At 43.0% G+C, this 19,726-nt stretch overlaps 3 protein-coding genes across 3 annotated transcripts; 1 reads left to right on the forward strand and 2 right to left on the reverse strand.

Annotated features, from left to right (window-relative positions):
• Positions 1 to 4,268: 4,268 nt before the first annotated feature.
• Positions 4,269 to 5,854, forward strand: slc35g2a (solute carrier family 35 member G2a). Its single transcript, XM_041061065.1, has one exon. It carries the CDS (start codon positions 4,350 to 4,352, stop codon positions 5,709 to 5,711), a length of 1,362 nt encoding a protein of 453 aa, XP_040916999.1. The 5' UTR covers positions 4,269 to 4,349; the 3' UTR covers positions 5,712 to 5,854.
• A 2,104-nt stretch (positions 5,855 to 7,958) lies between these two features.
• On the reverse strand, positions 7,959 to 9,369 carry LOC121197482 (pentraxin-related protein PTX3-like). The gene is made up of 2 exons (XM_041061109.1): positions 9,195 to 9,369; positions 7,959 to 8,657 (listed from the first exon to the last, which is right to left on the reverse strand). The coding sequence occupies exons 1-2, from the start codon at positions 9,328 to 9,330 to the stop codon at positions 8,017 to 8,019; spliced, it is 777 nt and encodes a 258-aa protein (XP_040917043.1). The 5' UTR covers positions 9,331 to 9,369; the 3' UTR covers positions 7,959 to 8,016.
• Positions 9,370 to 14,165: 4,796 nt separating this feature from the next.
• LOC121197717 (endophilin-B1-like) lies at positions 14,166 to 19,323 on the reverse strand. The gene is made up of 10 exons (XM_041061441.1): positions 18,723 to 19,323; positions 18,326 to 18,467; positions 17,290 to 17,418; positions 16,946 to 17,079; positions 16,755 to 16,847; positions 16,527 to 16,610; positions 16,397 to 16,420; positions 15,962 to 16,051; positions 15,626 to 15,726; positions 14,166 to 15,303 (listed from the first exon to the last, which is right to left on the reverse strand). The coding sequence occupies exons 1-10, from the start codon at positions 18,777 to 18,779 to the stop codon at positions 14,625 to 14,627; spliced, it is 1,533 nt and encodes a 510-aa protein (XP_040917375.1). The 5' UTR covers positions 18,780 to 19,323; the 3' UTR covers positions 14,166 to 14,624.
• Positions 19,324 to 19,726: the final 403 nt, after the last annotated feature.

Here is a 19,726-nt window from a genome sequence, read left to right on the forward strand (position 1 = left end):
TTATGGCAGCGAAATGTCAAAGCAATCACTGTCAGGCTGCAGAAAGATGAAAGCCTGTGATGTTGGACACAGAAGACAGAGCAGAGAAAGAAACTCCTCCAGAACCTGCCTCTACTTTATCAAATCTCCTCTCACTATTCTCACCACTTCCACGCTGACAATGGTGCACCCAACTTATCCTTTGAACATCATCCAAAGGAAAGAGAAAAAAAAACATTAACTAAATATTTCAGTGTGCTAGAGGACTGTTGGTAACTGATAGTTCTTTGGATTGTTTTCAAAGAGGCAAGAAATGAAGCTCAGGTGTTTCTTGTCAAATATCTTACAATGTTAGAGAAGAGCTTGGAGGTTTTGAGGTTGTGAGCTTAAGTCCTGTGAGGTACAGTGAATTTTGAACCTCAACACTCAAAGCGAAAACTGAAGAGTGCTCAGAGAGAAGCACCCAGCAGTGCAAAGGAGGACTTGGTTGTTGTGCACGTGTGCTGCAGTGCTGGGTTCAGATCCTGCCTGTTGCTGGGAGATAAAAAGCAGGGTGTTATGGTTATGTGATGGAAAACCAGGGGTGGATGACATTTTACTGCAAAATGAAAGAGCAGGAGTTGTGGTTTTTGCAGCTCTCATAAAACACGAGTACTAATGTAACCATTGCGATATTAGTCTAACACAATAACTGCTAATAATATGTAGACTGTTTATAAATATAGTTATCAATTACGTACTTTAATGGTTTTTCCAGATAGGTGTGTCATCTAGTGCTAACAGAGTGCAACACTACATGATTACTTTTAGAATAGTTGTCAAAACAAACTGTTAAAATGCTAGAAACAATATAACCCAACAATCAGTTTCTGAAAAGACATCAACAAAGTCTGTTCATGGTTTTATGTCCCAGTCTGTGGTCACCACTGACAGTGGAGCCTGACACGTTTTTTATTAGATTTTATCATATTTCATAAATTATATTATAAAAATACAAATTTTGTGTTTGTGTTGTGTACATAGATACACACAGACACACACACGCACAGTGGGGTGACAGATAACAGTGATAAGTGCTGGTGTTCAGTAGTTGCCACGCATGCTCAGACGTTATGATTAGGTCTCTCTCTCTCTCTTTCTCTCTCTCTCTCTCTCTCTCTCTCTCTCTCTCTCCTTGTTCAGAAGGAGCATCTGTATCAGTGCTCAAAGAGCGGTGAACGAGCGGAAGGTTTGCAGAAAACACACATTTTCCTCCAGCTGAGTGAAGTGAGGTGACCGCAGGTGTCTGGTCTGGCCGGGCTGAGGCGTGAGGCGTGCCGCGGCGCCCTTGAGGGACACTCCCGACCGCCGCAGGAGAAAAAGGAGGAGAGGTCAAAAGAAGCAGAAGAACAAATGGCCAAGGAGAGGTGATGGAGCGGTGGAGATGCTCGGTAAATGACTGAGGCTGACCGAGAGTGAAGTTCAACCCGGTGGGATCGTCCGCTGGTTTGCGGGTAAGCAGGTGAGTTGGGGCGGAGGAGGCACTGGGCTATAAATAACCCAAATGGTGGTTTATTGATTGGACCGTATTTTGCAAAAACCACGAAATTACAATTAATCACAAATTAGGAAAACGTCTGAAGACCCAGTCGGGGTTCATTGATTCAACTGCCGTGTGCCAGTCCGCGGGCGCATAACCCACAGAGTGTGAGCGAGTGCGCGCTTCTCTCCATTCAAGAACTCGTCATGGGTCACGGGTCGGGCTGTCACTGTAGGCTACAACATAATACACACACACACACACCCGCGCGACTTCTGATAGATGCTGACATAACATCTCAATCTGTCAGAGGCGGGAATCGAACCATCTCCCTTGGAGACGGAAGAAGCAGGGCTATGATGTTTCATGATGCAAAAGGATGAATCTAAATGCTGCACAATCCTTCTTTGTTTCTCCGTGTGTGTGTGTGTGTGATTGTACGCGCGTGTGTGCGTGTGTGTTCTGGCGTCACAGGGGCGCATCACCGAGAAACCCTGATAACCTTGAGAATAACATCTCCCTCAACATACAGACACACACACCCACTCACTTGAACACACATGCACATGCATTTACATAATGACATGTAGACAGTAACCCTTAAGCAATATAAACACACATATTTCACCTCTGTGATAACACATTATTCAGTCTGTTAGTCTGATCAGCCTTACTTTGTATTTATAAGCACTGACAGCTGTATCATGCATTCAAACTGTTCAATTATTAACAGTATAGGAGTGCCATTCAGAAGGTGATTGGAATATTAATAGTCAGTATAAAAGATGTTATTGCTTTAAGGGTCATGTTTGCTTTTAGAGCATGTAAATAAAATATAGTAGAAGATGCAAGTAAATACTCTAGGAGGACATGCTCACTCTTCCGAGCTTTGTCTTCTCGCTGTCGTCACATCGAGAAGGTCTGGGGCTCGGTTGTAGCGGCTCACTTTGAGGTTGTGTAAGGTGTGAAACAAGCTTTTGAGAGACGCGACAGAGGCAGCAGCAGCATTGCAGAGGCAGTCTGCATCATCCAGACCAGTAAATTTCACAGACTTGAGAAAAGAGAAGGGTCAGACAGGAACATCAGGATCCCTTTGTACCCCTTTGTGTTTTCATAGTGCAGCTGATCAGATTTCTTCTAACCTTTGGTGAGAGTATAGATCTTTTCAAATGTCATCCGTGCAACTTCCTGCCTTGTGGATATTTTATTAATTCATTAAGCGAGCTGTGAAGTTGTAAAATCATAAAGCTGCAACTTAGAATTTAAATCAGTCCAGATTCACCTCTCGCCATTTTATCACAGGGAATTTTTGGAAGAATTGAGGCTCAGTAGTCGAACGACTTGTTCACTTCAAAGCCAGATATTTACCATCTATTTTTATATTAAATAATTTATGAGCACTTGCCATTAACCAGGGAAAAGCACATAGCAAACAGCACTCATACCAAGACCCTCCTAGCTGTTATAGGCAATTCAGGCTTGGAAGTAGGACTGTTCCACATCTCCGGAGAGGGCAAACGCGACATAGCCAGCCACAAATTCTGCTGCAGTCAGATCAGTCACCCTGGCTTTTAAACAAAACTGCAATTATCTTTTTACAGCATGATACGATGTACATTTGTATGATAATTATCAAGGTTTGGTGATGTGATGATATATACCATTGTTCTTTAAAAAAATGAGCTAGCTGAGACTGAGCAAATAGCTATAGCATGATAAATCAATAAAATCAAGAACCTAAAGAAAAGCTGTCTTTAAGTCACTCCTTTGTTTTCTTGTCTGGGTGCTTAGGGTCATTGTGATGGGCAACCAAACAAAATGTAAATGAAGGTTTCAGCACTAAAGAATGGAAGTACTGTCTTTTGCAAATGTCTTGTTCCAAATATGGAATTCTTCCAAATACAATAGAGACAAGGGTGGAAAAAAAACCTTTTGTTTGGTAGCCAAATTACTGTTGAGTACCTAACAACTCCAGGGAAATAACTGAGCGCTATGCTTCATATGCTTTTGTGTGGATAAACATTATGTCATGTGAAAGTATCCCCCATCCCCACAGTAACCAGTGGACTGTTGTGTGTTTTACAACCTAAAATGCAGTATAGCACCTGCATGGTCATATTGCTCTGCTGCAGAGAGCTATTACTACGACAGTTGTAAGTTAGTCAAACGTGGAGCAGGACCTTGAGGAGAAAAATTAAAGAGATAGAGAATAAAAGGTGGAGGGGAGGGGAGATACTGAGAAGGATATTATGGAGAAGGAAGTAGATCAAATAAGACATGGGACGCACATGGGATTTATATATTGTACCTATTTTTTAAGTACAAGGCTATGTATACTTTGTATTTCTTATTTTATATGTTATATTTCTTATTTCCCTGCTTGAATGTACAGAGTAAGGGAAGGGAAGGGAAGGGAAAGAGACAGCAATAACAGACAAATGAGTCAGGAAGCAGACACTTATGCAACTGTCATTGACAAGAAGATAAGATTAAAAGGTGGAATAATAATGCTGCTAATCTGCCATTATGGTTCTGTATGGTTCTGTTCTGCTGACATGGACTTATTGTGGCTTCTCATCACAAAAAAAAAAAAAACAGAAAAAACTGGTGATTGCTCAGATGGGCAGAGCTTATGTACATTCACTGCCAAACACGTGGGGCACATGGGAAGATGTGAGTCACTGCTATTATTATCTCAGACATCAAAGATATATGAGATATGAAACATCATCTCAGAGAGAGTCAGCGTGAGGGAGGATTTTCAAGAGTGTATGTGTTAAATATAAATGGCATGTGTCTCTAAAAGTGTGCTTTCTTTTGCTCGCAGGCACTTCTTCTCTGAAGTTTCAAAATGGAGTCCACTCACCTCCTGGGCAGCTCTAAGAAGAGAGTAAAGATCCACCCTCACACTGTCACAGCCAAGTACGCCACACACACCCCATACTCCCCTCAACCTGGAGTGCACACACATTTCCCTCAACCCGGGGACGAAGGCTACGACGATGCCCCATCTTTTGAGGACTTTGGCTCCTTTCTGGAGGAGACATCAGACAGGAAACAGCTGACAGAGAGCAGGAGGTGGCCTCTGACTCTGTTTGGCTCCAGAGACAAAGACAAGGATACAGCCCTCAAACCTCAAGCTGCCGGGGGAGGAGATGGGAGTGAGGGGGGAGCCAAAGCAACCAAGGGGTCTGGAAGAGGGGTGGGGGAACAGCTGGCCAGTTTTGGGGAGGCGTCTGTGTCTGCCTCTCGGCTCACCTGGGTGGGGCTGCTCGGTGCCGCACTGGCTCACGGCTGTTTGATCGTTCTGACCCGCCTGGCCTCTGAGCGCTTCAACCTTGGCCCCCTGTTTCTACTCTTAGTTCGATCCATCGTCCAGCTCCTCTCTGTGGCTGTACCACTTCACAGGGGGGAGAACCCTTTCGGTCCAGAGGGCTATCGTCTGCGTCTCCTCTGTTATGGCATCGCCTACTCACTTTCCCTCTGCTGCGCCTATTCATCCTTAACCTTCATCTCTCCCGGAAACGCCACAACAACCTGGCGCCTGGCAACCACAGCTCTGTCAGCGACACTGGCCTTCCTGCTCCTGGAGGAAAGGCTGGGATTGGCTGACGGGATCACCTTAGCTGCCGGGCTGTGTGGTTTGGGGCTTGTGTTACTTCCCACAGCAGATGAGAGCAACTCCGATTCACCAACTGACCCACTTGTGTTCTGGAGAGGTGCTTTCGGCTGGTCTCTTTCAGCACTTGCAGGACTGTGGATGGCCCTAGCGCTGGTTGGGTATCGCTCCCTGAAGGAGAGGGTGGGAGTTGGCACAGCTTTGTTCACAGTGAGCTGGACGGGCTGCCTGCTCGCTCCCGCTTCCTTGGCTCTGCTCCAGGAGGGCTGGTCCTGGCCTATGAGTGGCACAGCTTGGGGCCTGATCCTGGGCCTGGTTGCCTGCTCGGTAGCAGCCTTCCTGGGGATGACGCACGCCCTTACGCGACTCCACCCAGCTCTGGTGTCCGCCTCTCAGAGCCTGGAGGTACCTGTTGCCATGCTGCTGCACCTGGCCGTGTTGCCATTGGTTCCCACTGCGCCTGAGGTCGTCGGGAATGCGATGGTCATACTGAGCGTTAGCTGGCTGGTGGCGATGAAGCTGCTCCCCTCTCGAGGGGGCGGGCGGCGCCAGAGGGAGGAGTATGAGGAGATTCTGGACTCGCCCATCAAATAGACACCAACTCTGTGCTGTTCACACCTCCACTCTCTCTTCTGCTCACTCCCTCCATAACAAGATTGGTTCCAGTGTACATAAGAGACTGCTAAATGTTTATTGGAGCTTTATCTATTTTGTATCGTCCTCTTTGCTTTTGAAAAAAGTGCCAATATCGTGTTGTCTGTTCTAGTGACTATGTGATGTGACATTAAAATCTCTCTGATGAACACAGTGCATTCCTGACGCCACTTGTAATCACAATCTCGCCTTCTTAAGAGAGAGAGTGTGTGTGTGTGTGTATTGGCTACATTTCACAAGAGTGTAATGTCAGTCACTTTTACCAGCCAGCTGAGGGTTGGCCAAGGATTGATGCCATCTATTTGGCTGCTGGCTGCTGGTGAGGGAAAGAGAAAACAGGGGATGGGAGGCAAGGGAGAGGAGGGAGACACACAATCACAGGAAGATTAATGGGGGTAGAGAGAGAGAAGATGATGGGATTGGCATACAGATAAGAAGCAGGGGAGGAAGGAGAGTGATGGCAGATGACAAAACAGAGATGAAAGGGAAGGAGCAGAACGAAAGGAAGCCTGGGCAGAAAGCGAGGCCGATGGTGGCTGCTTATTGTGCTGTGTCTGGACAGATGGCTGATAAAACCACTGTTCTCTGTGTAGGGAACAGTCATTATGTCTAATAACTACCTGTCAGACACATAGGCACTGGCATGCTTCTTTCTAGGACTATCCTCCTCTCTTTTCCTCATCGTTAGCCCTCTGCTTTCCTTTTTTCCTCTTTGTCATTTTTTTTCTCTCCATTGAAAAAATGAATGAACAACACACGACAAAGCTTCCATTCACTAAAATCTCCACACACATTGCACACAGATGGAGACTTTAAATGAACACAAGTGCCCCCGCATTGAACAACAAGCCAGTGTGGATACCATGGTGAAACAGGTGTAGCGAGAAGCCTCTTCATGGGATATATTAGTACCATCCTTGTTACTCCATCTCGATATTTCTGTGCATCCTGTTAGTAGTGACATTTAAAGAAATAGGCCAGAAAAAAAAACAACCTTCAGATCTTGCCAGCAGTTTCAGCTCCACCCAGCTGCAGATTAATAAGGGAAAGGTGCGTGCACACACACACATACACACGCATGGGCACAAGTATACATTTCTGCCATGGTTATAAGCCATTCATTAGTGTAAAGACTTGTGTGATGTCAGTGCACTGGCCTAATTAAACTCACAAAATTTCAAATGTTCTTTGTTGCTATATTTTCCTCAGTGCTGGAATGTACATTTACTGATACACTTATTTGAGATATTTGTACTTTCCTGGAGTACTTCCATTTTATGCTATTTATATTTCTACCCTACTCAGAGAGATTTCTTTTACTTTTTACTCCACTACATTTATTTGACAGCTGTAATTCCTGTAATTACCCTGCAGATTTTACACTTCACACATAAATACTTTTACTTAAGTAAAGAATCTAAATATATCTTCCACCACTGATTTCACTCTGTCCTCATCTTCCTTTTCTCTCTCTATTCAGCCCTCTTTCTACTTTCTCATTTGCCCAGTTTCCTCCCTAGCTCTAATGAAACTCCACAAAACAAAAACATGAATACTTTCAAAATGAATGAAAAAGGGATCTGGGAGCAAAGACCATCACACAGAAAGTACCTCCAATCAACACAAGCCACTCTTTGTGGTTTATAAAAATGAATGTGAGTGAGTGTGTGGTTGTAGGAGGGACTGGCGGCAGGATAATAGCTCTGGCAGGGTTTCATAAATCGTAAACACCCAGAGCATCGTAAGTCGCGGTCTCTTAGCATACAGACTCTTAAAGCAGCTAATGAGAGGGAGAGACCTGCCCAGAATTAAACACAATCCAAAACCTCTGACAGACTTTCTTGTGGTTGTAGGTATTTGTAGACATTACCGCAGCTACACAAACACTGAGGCAGTAGTGTAAACTCTGCAAAGCACATGCGCTGACTCAGACAAATAAAAGTGTAGGCATGCACGTGTCGGTATGCAGCTCTGAAAATGAGTTGATTTGCTGTGTGGGAGGAGGGAGGAAACCTTTCCATGAGGCTGATTAGGTTGTTTAATTATTATTTTTTATTAATTATAGTAAACCCACAACATTTATGGTACTTTTAAATTCATTGTTACCATAAACAAACAAGCTCACAGTAAAAAAAAACAAAAACAAAAGGTCTGTTAAAAACAACATTAAAAACGAGTAAGTGCAAAATCATCACCACTGGAGTGTTCCCAGTAAATCTTTTACTATTCTTTCCCTCAGGACAATTTATGTGTCTCCTCTGTCCTTCCTCAATGTTCCTGCCTGCTCTATCACTCTGCTCAGCTGCAGGTGAACCCTCTGCAGCTCTGTTGCTATGGCAACCAGGGCTCTTTCCATCGAGGCCATGTCCAGCGGTGAAGTCACTTCCTGCTCTTTCAGCCCAGATGGGAACGGCTTCATCCCCGGAGTAAAAACTGACCCTAAACCTCCAGGTCTTGGTGTTGGTTGGTGTCCCATCCTGCTGTCTGTTGGTCCTGATGGCACCTTTCTGTGACCACTACTTTCCTCCAGCCGCTTCAGCCGTGCATTCTCCTCATGACTACTGTGCAGGAGCATCTCCAAGGTAGAATTTAACCTCCTCTCCCTCTCTGCTTCCTCCTCTCTGAGCTCCACCAGACCTTGTTGCAACCTAAGACTCGTCTGCTCTGCTTGTGCCCTGCAAGCTGACGCCATGGTGGGTACGCACTGCTGGCATGCCCCCCTGGCCAGCTTCTCCACTTGAGTCCTGAGAGAGACCATTCCTCCACAGCACTGCTCCAGAGACTGCAGCAGCATGTTCTGCCTCATGTGGGAGTCCTCCAGAGCGATGAAAAGCTTGTCCCAGCGGGAGAAATCTGCGGCCTGGCATGGTGTGGTTGGAGAGTCCCCTGAGGACAACAACCACAGGAATGCATCACTTATACTGTAGGATATGCCACGTAAAGGTTTTAAATATTTAATAATAACAATAATCATAATATTTAAGTAAACCAAATGTAACCAAAATGTTATCATTAGTTACTTAATTTTGTTAAGCTGTTACTTCAGTGTATAAATCAGGTATCAATAACACACTTAAGAATTCCTACAAGTGGAAGAAAACGAGACTAAGGGGAACAAGGGATAAACAATAGAGCATTTTAGTGGAGGGGTATTTTTGTAAATACTGTATACCTAAAGGTACAGTACTGCAAAATAAAAGTTTGGGAATCACTGATATCCTTCTAAACTGTGTATGTGTATAAATAGGAATAAAAAGAGGAATGTGTCTGAAAACAAAATTATTCCAACTTTAATGGCAACAGTGTATTTGGCTTGATAAAATCAGTCATGGCAAAACTGAGAACATTGTTTTTTACAACGAGCCCATCTGTTTAAGCACGCAGGAGACAAAATAGACAAAAGGACACATAAACATAACTCACCCTCCTGCTGGTCCTGAGAAATCTCATTGTCATAGTTGTCTGCGTAGTTCTGTTCAAACTCAACCTCGTTCACACATAAGGATGCAACCACGAAGCCAAGCACACACAGCACATGCCAGATCCTGAACACATGCATGATGAAGCTCTGAACGTGTTGTAACAGAAAGAATCTGTTAATATCAGATGTGTCTGTCACCCAGTTTTCTTCTCTTACCCCCCTTTGACTATATGTGGAGCTCTTCACACTGAGCCAACTGTTGTGGGTGCTGACTTATAAACTCAGCAAGAGGGAAGAAGGAGGGAAGAAGTTAAGGAGGGTGGGACAGGGGTGGGTGTTCTGTGTAGGTTGGGTGAGTAATGCTTCGGTGGAGGTAATATGTCAAAACTGAGAGGGAAATTGGGGCATTATGGAGAAAGAGGGAGAATTACAGGGGCACCGGGAAAACTGGGGTGAAAAAAAAGGGATAGAAGGAGGAGAGGAATGAGGGGGAAGACCCACCATCGAACAAAAACAGTTTAAAAGTTTGTATGCCTCTGTACAAAAAGAAAACTTTCTCCAACAATTTATGCCCCAATTTTGTTAAAAATTAAAAAAAAAAAATTCTGGAGAATTTTCTCCTGCCTGAAAGGTTGCCAGGCTGTCAGTGCAAAGTCACAATTACACCAAATAAAATCTATCCTAGACAAACAAATATAAATCAATATATATATATGAGATATAAAATGGTTCATGAGGTCATAGAACAAGGTAGAAACACCACAGCAGTTGCAGCACTGAAGAAAAAACTATATTACATCTACACTGAAAGAAATATGTACATACCTAGAAAGAAACACACCCACAATATGGACTTAATGATTTTCTCTCTTTAAAATAGCTTTGTAGTTAATGACCCAGATCTAATGATCCCTGCATGCAGGTACTTTTTGTTGTTTCTAGGAGAATACCATTGTACTGATCTTCATTCTTAAATTGAAGGTAAAGTCATCTACAACCGTATATACATCGTTTTCACAGAGCATTTCAATCCACACACACACTCTCTAGGTGTGTGTGCCTTTTTAAACTATTCACTGATTAGTCAGAGTCGCTCCGTGTTCTGTGTATTAACATTAAATCCCTTCACCTAAAAAAGTAACAAAAAAAAACAGTTACGACATTGCAGAGTCAGGATTATATTTTAAGCTTGCAGTGAGTATGTTTTTGCCTCCTGAAATTAAATTTAGTTGCTAAGCAACATTGTGAAATTTGGTTTCTAGCTGTGATTGTATTTTGTTGCCTGGTTACACTGTGGATTAGACAGTTTGTGAAGAGGATTCAGGAGTTGTTGGACTCTAAGTGAGGTCAAATGACCTTATTCTTATACACGCAGTGGTCTGGCCAACAGGTGTTGGGGTTAAGCAGCAGAAGTAGGACATGTCAAGGTCAGAGGAAAAGCCCTGACCTTCCTACTCTCTGCAGACCTCCAGACTGAAGCTCCTAGCTGCAAATGTCAGCATGTCTGCCGGTAACTATGTCAGATTTTCTCTGTTCGACGGGTTGTAATTGTAGCAGAGGGACTAATTGGGATGGGAGCTGGCAGGTTTATCTCAGGAAAAGAGAGAACCTGCAGAGGAAGAGTTAGTGAGAGAAAGGAGAGGGATGGAAACAGACAGGTGAATAGTTGGCAAGGAAGGGTACAGAGGGAAGGAAGGAGGATATTTATATCATTTTTCCTTTTCTCACTGCAACAAAAATTCGTCACTGTGGATGTGAGTTTGTGCATTTCCCTGGCCCAGTTCCATAAAATGGAAGTAATTAGCATCCCCTCAGGAAAGCAATACATTTTGTTAAAGCCTGAAGTTGGAGTACAAAATTTGGTTTGTATGCACGTCAGATACAGTTGGTATTTTCATCTTCGACTCACCGGTGTCCATCTTGGACCTTTCCACCTTTTTTTCTCACCGTCTATAGGTCATCTTTCTATTTAGGTCACTGAGAGACTCCATGACAGAGGAGCTACTTTTATCAGCAGCCGCCAGACACTGTTTATCACCCACACCTGCACACCACACCTCCAGTTTAGCTGTCACACAAAACACTCCCAGCTGGCAGTGAGGGGGCTGAGTGATGAGAGATGAAGGGAAGATGAAAACATAACAAACAGAGAAGGGAAGACGGGAAGGAAAAAGACAGAGATGAAGGTGATGACAGTTGGGTCGTGTATTAGCTCTAATTTTATTCAGACCATAGAGAATGGGACGAGAACAGATCCTGTTGTCACACGACAAAACCACAGATCCAAGGGAAAATGGGACAATGGGTGTTGTCCGCAGAATTTACACCAGCTAAAAACAGCTGATTTAAAACAGCAACAGGACTTTACTGATGAACAAACCGCACTAACACGGTTAAATCAGCCAACATGGGCCAGTTTTACGAGAAGTGTGTGGCATTCTCGGGTGTTTCCCTTTTTTGTCCCCAGTGTAGGGGAGGAAACCATGGAGATGTGATTGCAATACAGCATACAGACAAACAATACATCCATTGTAAGAATAGACATGTAATAATTTTTAATGATTTTAAAGGACTGTCTTAGCCTTTACTAAAAACAGCTCAACTGCCTTACTGTACTAAATGATAAACCTCAAATCAAAATCATTCACACATCATGGTACTTTCTATTCCAGAGTTGACTGAGTCACTGGGGTTTTTTAGCCACACTGGTGGCATAGCTCTGTAGAGACGGCAGTGTTAGTTAAAATATCTCAACAACTACATAGATTGCTATGAAATTGGTACAAACATTCATGGTGCCCAGATGATGAATCCTAGAGGTTCACAATTTTGGTTTTGGATGAAATGTCTCAGCAACATTTGCTGCAGACATTCCTGCCCCCCACAGGATTAAATGTAATACCTGGTGTGATCTTCTGACTTTTGATTTAGTGCCATCGTCAGGTCAAACATTCTAATTTGTCCAGTAAAACATTTCATATTTATTCACATCTGCCTCAGTCCTTAAATGTGCTTTGTGTTTTTTGCAAATTAGCAAAGTTTAGCATGATAACACACTAAACTAGGATTAATGTTCAACATGTAAGAATGCTGAAAATAGCATTTAGATAACTGCTTCAGGCGTAATTCAAGACTATTATAAATTCTATGGTAATGTATCCATTAAATAAAATTATATAAATAAAAAAAGTAAGTAAACATGTAAACAGAAAGATTATGTCTGTGTCCCTCAGTCAGACTGAAATATAATTAGACGCATGCCAGCTCCTTTTATCAGGTTGCATTACTCACTCATCTCAACCAGTCTGCGAAACATCATCTCCGCCTCCCTGTCCTTCCTGCACCACAGGGAGATCGTCATTGGAAGACCAGAGATAGAGCCGCGGTCTCTGCTGACGGACATGAAGCACACCGGAAATTACAAAAATAAGTTGGAAATGTGTAACAAGGACTTGCTGTATCTGCATCAGCGTGGCAGAAAAGCACTAGCAGCTAGTGACAGAACAGGGGGGAATATATTCGTGTTTGGCTAAATCATAGGAAAAGGTGAAGGGACAAAACACTATTTAATCTGCCTTCAAGCACTGATTGCAGCTCCTGTGAGGGCTCTCTAAAAATATAGAGCTCATATAGTGGCGTGATGTAAGTGTTTATGATGCTATTGAACCACAGGCCTCCTGACTTTCCTGAGATCAATAGCACACAACCTGCGCGGAATCGATCTAATCTGTTTGTGCAGCCTCTGATAGGAGGGAGGTGAGGAAGTGGGAGCAAAATACAGGAGAAACACACACTTTTGTCAGTGTTTCTGGGGGGGTAGTATTTCAGTGTGTGTGCATGTGATAAGAGGATGTGGTATGTATTGTACACAACTAGACATCATCATTGTGTAATGCGGTTAAAACTATTAATAATAGGGAAGCGAGCAAAGCTTAATCACAAGCTTCACAGAGTGTCAGGATGGTGTTAGTTAGAGAGATGTGAAATTTTACTAGACTTGGAAAGCCTGATCAAGACTGCAACTTGGAAATAATTGTGTGTGTGTCTGTGTGTGTGCAAATCTAGGTCGAGAGGTTTGGCTGGTAGGAGAAAGTATATGAGCGAAACGGCGAGCAGCAGATTTTAACGAGGAAATGACAGAAACACCTCAACTGGAGAACAAAGATAGAAACCGCACTCACACTACATCACTGTTTGCATATTTATTTCCACATTTTCAGATGAATAAAATGAAAACTCCGCACTTCGCACTGACATCAGCTCAACCGACAACATGTGACTGAATCATGACTGCCTGTACACGCAGCTTAAATCTGGCAGGGAGCAACTAGAATCTGAATGCTGCAGTTCTATCCAAACCCACACAGATCTTTACGTATTGGGACAAAAACATAAGTTAAAGGATGATTACATCAGTAGGGCCAATGCAACATTAATGTGTGTGTTTCCATCTAGGGTCCCCAGAGTGGACCCACACCACAGTAGAGCAGGGCTGCCCTCACGATGAAAATGAACAACATCTGGACATGGAAACTTCTACCCATTTCACCTAATGGGGGCTTTAAGGGGGTAAAAGGGTAAAAGCGAGTATGTGATTTGAGTGTGTGCAGGGGGAAACACCCAGAGCACGCGTGAGGAAGAGTATTTTGCAACATGCTACAGCATAAAGATCCTGTTCAGCCTGGTGTTTTGTCACCTCGCTCTGATCACCAACACACAAGTGACATGTTTCATGTGGAAAATGACCTCAACTTGCAGAAAGTCACACACATGTACTCACACGTCTTTCTAAAGGTGTCACGGGTTTTGGTGAGCTGTAAACACAAGTGACAGAGTGCACATGGGCCACTGACAGACATGGACACACACACACACACACACACACACACACACAAATTCACGTATTCACACCAACAAATATACTCACATACACTTGGCACAAAGCTTGATTAATTTTCCTCTGTTTGCTAGTTCTCATATTACTAAATGTAAAAATAAAGCTCTAATTTCACAGATATTGATATAAGTCAACATTTCACAGTTGCGTGCTGCAGATGTAACTGTCAGGAAACATTACATCTACTGCCACAAGACAGGATTGATACTCAACAGTCATCGTTTTCACACAACATTAATAATATATGAAAAACCCTAAAGGCTGAAATTATTGTGGCACTATATCACGTTTAGAAAAATAAGCACTTATACAATGGCTTCATATTATCTTTCCTATGGGATTAATTAGATGTGTATTTATTTTTTTCACTGTACCACAGTATAATGATTGTATATCTGCACCTCTCTAATACAGTCTGTATTCTCAGCTGTATGATGTTAATTACCACTGGTCTAATTCATCTGAAGCTCCATCTAACCCAGCCTCAGCTGATACGCTTTGGCCTCGCATCACATCGCCCACCAGATATTAGTCTCTACTGAACCACATCCTGAATGGCTGATGATGACTCCCGGACATCGTCTCCATTAGCGGTCGGCTGCTGACTAGCCGTTTCATTGGTAGTTTGGGGCTCATCAGCCACGGCACTGGTTGTCATGGTCCCATTTGCCACCGCATTTGCTGTCTGAGACTCGTTCACAGCTTCACTGAGTTGTGAAGGTTGAGAGGATGTTGTTGTCATTGCACTACCTGCACCATTAGTCATTGCAGCTGTCGCGCTAAATGTCGCTGTCTGGCTTGAAGCTGAAGACTCAGCAGTTGTTCCGTTAGGTGTCACGTGTGCGCTGACCATCCTGGTGGGTGCTGAGTGCTGATCTGTCGGGTGACTGTCGGAATTTGACATACGGACATCATCAAATGCTGAACGGTACCGGATTTCTTGGCTGTCACTTGAGCAGACGTTGTTGTTATTGTTGTTATTTGTCTGGTCCACAGGCTGTGAGGTTACAGAGGAATCTGATGAGATTTTTTCAGTTCCGGGTGGTGGATTTGGAGTCCATGAGTCCTGGTCGAAGTCTGGAAGTTGATGGACAACTACAGGAATTGGAGTGACCTGATGTAATCCAACGGGCTCACTGGCCACGTGGTTGCTTGTTGATGGCTGATTACTAATTGCTGACTGCCAGTTATTGGAGCAGAGGACTGCTGGAACGCTGCAAGGAGAAACAAAATCATAACCAAGTCATTAATGTCAGTAATTGAATTAGTTCTGAATAATTCCCAATAGTCTTGTTTCCTTTGTGAGACCAGATGTGGTTGGGCATCTTCTTGCTAACAGCAACCTTTGCCAACTGGGTTATATTGTCAAATAAAAAAAGTAATGGATTGGATCTCATGTTGTATTTATTATATGCATTTTGGAGTGGTAATTGGCTTCTGAAATTACAAGATTTATAAGAGAACTGTTGAAAATAGCTTGAAATAATATTCCTTCTGTTATGAGCGAAATAAAAGCCTGAACCAGATTACACAGACCTTGCCAGCTGTTTCTGAAGCTCTTGCGCATGTTGGTTGCACTGGTCAAAGTAAGAGGCCTGAGCCTCCACAAAGTCAGTCAGGCTCCGCATGTGGTTGGTCTGAAAAAACAACACGAGACAAATAAAACACAAGGCAGATGGAATGACATCAGAGTTTGGCTCTGAAAGAAAAATAGTGAACATTAAAAATAAATAAATAAATAATAGCTACCCTCAATGATGATGACCAAAAAATTAAAAACAAATTCATGTTACGAATGTTACAAAAAAGGCTTGAACAATATGAGTGAATCTTATTTTCTGTCTTTGTGTGTGTGTATTCGTGCACACATACGTGTGTGTTCCTGATTCCTTCCAGAACCCGTCTTGTAATTTCTGACTGCCGGTCGAACAGACTTTGACAGATTCTTAGTTCCATCTCTGCCTACACACACATGCAGGCACACACACACACACACACACACACACACACACACACACACACACACACACACACACACACACACACACACACACACAATCATCTTTTGTGGTCTTTCCAATCATGTTTGCAAATTACCAGCTTTGTTTCTGAAAATTTCCCATTAGCCCCGAAAGTCTAAATCATTTACACAATAGCAAGAAAACTATTACTGCAACTCTTAGAACTGCACTCAATTCTATACAACTTTATAACTACTGGCAGTATTAAAACAGTCTCCCTCTATTACAGCAAGAGGAATATTTCTATCAGGTCCTGTGGGCATAACAAAGATAATCATGAACTTACCTGAGAGATTTCCTGAGCCCATATCTGTATAGAGCAAAGAGACAGGGGAGGACAAGTAATGTACTCAGAGACCAAACAGAAAGTTCAGCTGTGTCTGTCCATGTTCATGTACCTGTATACAACAACTGACCTTTAGCCATTTAACACGAAGGAAGCTGAACATGTAGGAGACATGGGACATGTAGTCATCATCCAGTGGGTTTGCATTCAGGTTCTGACAAAGAGACGGAAAAAAAACAGGAAGGTAAAATAGTAAATAATATTCTGGGCCTGATTAAGTTATTGGAGAAAACCAATATGTATTCAAAGGCTCTGTTCTGAAATCATTAAAGGTCAAGACGCCATCACGGTAACTCACTCTGTTCTCTCGGTCAGCCTCGTGGGCTTTCTTCAGCCTAGTTTTAGCTATGTCTAAGTCCAAACGCTTATTCAGCAACATCCGGCGCTCGTCCTACGAACAAAAACACAAACACATTCTTTTAGTATACAAACAGCAGATTAAATAGAGATTTAAAACCTGAAAATGTCTTGGTATATTGGTGTGTTTACCTGTATGGCTCTGTATTCCCCCTCAGTGAAACTCCTCAGAGGGGTGAGAAAGTGGATGTTCGTGCTTTGGACAAACTTTCTCTCTGTCTCACCAAGCTGCCTCTGAACTTCTCCACATCTTAGCAGTGCAGTTCCTAAACACAAAACATACTCCAGTTTAAAAAGAATACATGCTGAGAACATTTCAGCTTGTCTACATAAATGAATAACTCTAATATAGCCTATCCTAATATCCTATTTTAAGAATGAATAGCTTTTACCCAGCATCTGCGCAGAATTTATAAATGTGTGTAAATGATACTTTTCAGACCAAGAATGTTCAGAATGATTTACACTACACTCACCATAGGGTGTGTTGGACCCAATCTCTAGCCCAGCCTGGGTCATTTGATTTCCTAGATCCTCAAGGGCACGAGGCCGGGGTGGGGCGTTCCAATCCAGATGCTCATACAGCCGGTCCTCTAACCGCGCTCCTGTTCATTAGGTGTCAGGGTTAAATTCAGGTTAAAGAGTTTTCATTTCTAAAAAAAAAACTAGAGAGGCCAGGTTGCAGTTTGCAAACCAACAAATGCCTCACAAAACACAGTTCAACCTTAAGATCTGTGTCAAAAACTGGTGTCAGGACACGGCAGTCTACACACCACTAAACACACTAGTTAACCTCCTGCACGTATGTAATACTGTATTCTACTAGCACTGAAAACTGTACAGCTGCTGAAAACAGTAAGCATCTGCAGGCAAACTACTGGCCCTCCCCATGGGCCCATGCACATTAGGTATACCTAAGGTAAACAAAAATGATTCTGCAGAGCAACTAAAAGCCATCGGTCGATAGATAAACAAGACATGATGTGCAAATCCTCGATGGCGAATAAAGGTACAAGGTTATTATTTCTGGCAGCTAAATGGTCGCCTTATTTGATAGATAACAGACCGCATCCACTCATAATTCCATTAGCTGAGGTAATTGGATTCAAAGAGGCAAAACAACAACCATGCCGTTTCATCTGAACAGGCAAATTACAGACAAAGCAAACAGGAGAGCACACAGGAGGTATATTTATTGTGGGAGGGCAAATAAAGCTGAAATACTGGGTCCCAGAGTTAAAGATTCATTGCCATCGTTCAGTGGTTTTATGCAGAGCACTATAATCTCTAGTGCCCACTTGCTGGTAGTTCCCTTTTCTCAATAAAAGTAAATACTCGAAATTATTTGATTATTTAACATATAAAACCATTGAATTTGCTGTAGAAGACAAATGCTGACAAAAACAGAAATGTTTGTCTGTGCTGAGAGCAGACATTGCTAAGTGTCTTTCAAGTTTCTATTCAGGACCTATTGACAACCTAAGAGTAAATAAACAATCCAGTCTCTCTCACCGGGGTTAGGCTGCAGTAAAACCTCAGTCTGGGAGATTATCTTGTCCGTGTAAGTCTTGGTGGCGTCTGCCAGGGCCAGGAGCTCCTCCAGACCGGGGTCCAACTCTGTCTTGTCCGCCTGGCCAATACTCTCCCCCGTGAACTGGAGCGGAATGACAGAATAACACTTAAGTTTAAAAAATTTAACATATTTTTGAACTAGTGTAACATTTCATTAAGATGCTATAACAGTGACTCGATGTCTTAACACCGTCGTTAACGGTGACCTAAACATCTCAGCCCTGCTGAATAACAAATAAACAGCGACCACAAGCTGTTAACTGAACAGTTAGCGGACTCTACGCGGTTCAGTAAAAGTATTTATTTTTTCTTTTTCTTTCTTTCTTTCGTTATTTACCTGAACAGCCCGGTTGATGAACTGCCCGGCATCCACCGCCAACCGCGTCAAATCCATGACAACGTCCCCAAGGTCGCGCGCCGTCCCCGGTGGTCCTACAGAGCGTTAACGGCCGAGCGGGGCTGAGCTAGCTGCTAATAAAAAGCCCAGTGACCGACAAACAGTCGACAGACCTCGCCATGGCCTCAACCGGTAACCGCCGCTAGCTTGTTAGCCAGATTACGGTTCGTTAACACCGACCCCAGCCGAGCACATGAAGCCGACGCAAGTGCAAGCGTCTGCTTGCGTGCGTGGTTGACAGTTTATCCTCCAGCCATGTCGAGGTCTTCCTCTGTCAAGCTGGCTGTATTTACTGCTGGTTTACAGCCTCGGTCTGGCCATAACACGGGTTATCTCCGCTATTTTGTAAAACTTTAAACTTAACAAAAGATATAACGTTTCATTTAAAGAAATAAAAACAGTGATATGTTTGACAGCTAGTTGGTAGTTTAACAGTTAAATGTGGACTTGCCTTAAATTGCGAAGAAAATTACATGAATCTCAGTGACAAAAGCAGATTGCCTTAAAATACCAGCAGCGATTTTTCAAAATAAAAGCACAATCTCTACAATCTCCGACTTAAACGTGCAGAAAGAAAACGTAATTTAGCTGCAAAGTACAACTAAGCATCCTGTACAATTTTCTGTGGTAGAAACAGTTCTAATGAAATTTGTCAGCCAATAAACTGGATCTTCTGAGAGTTAAGAGAGGCACTGTGCCCATAACTGGTTGTCTCCCCAAAAGACATTAATGCAAGGATGATCTTGCCGCACAATGTAAAAGACAAGCAGGTCACCCACTGACATCCTCAGAAAAGGTAAATGTCCAAACTGTGTTTGTTTCCTCCTCTTGATCTGAAACAAGTATTAACGGCCTCTATCCAAAAAGTTGCAACAGCAGCCAAGCATTGACAAAAAGGAGAAAAGTAATGATCAAAAATACAGTGACCTTCTGAGTGTCTGAAC

Source organism: Toxotes jaculatrix, chromosome 17 (genome assembly GCF_017976425.1).
Source record: "Toxotes jaculatrix isolate fToxJac2 chromosome 17, fToxJac2.pri, whole genome shotgun sequence".
Taxonomy (NCBI): Eukaryota; Metazoa; Chordata; class Actinopteri; family Toxotidae; genus Toxotes; species Toxotes jaculatrix.

Bases quoted from the DNA above. Each gene is read 5' to 3' on its own strand.
- slc35g2a (XM_041061065.1), top strand. From the start codon at position 4,350: ATGGAGTCCACTCACCTCCTGGGCAGCTCTAAGAAGAGAGTAAAGATC.
- LOC121197482 (XM_041061109.1), bottom strand. From the start codon at position 9,330: ATGCATGTGTTCAGGATCTGGCATGTGCTGTGTGTGCTTGGCTTCGTG. The intron at 8,658-9,194 runs GTGAGTTATGTT...TGTTGTCCTCAG, and splicing joins TTCTCAGGACCAGCAGGAGG to GGGACTCTCCAACCACACCA.
- LOC121197717 (XM_041061441.1), bottom strand. From the start codon at position 18,779: ATGGATTTGACGCGGTTGGCGGTGGATGCCGGGCAGTTCATCAACCGG. The intron at 18,468-18,722 runs GTAAATAACGAA...ATTCCGCTCCAG, and splicing joins TCATCAACCGGGCTGTTCAG to TTCACGGGGGAGAGTATTGG. The intron at 15,727-15,961 runs GTATGTGTGCAC...TTGTTTTTTCAG, and splicing joins AAGGAATCAGGAACACACAC to ACCAACCACATGCGGAGCCT.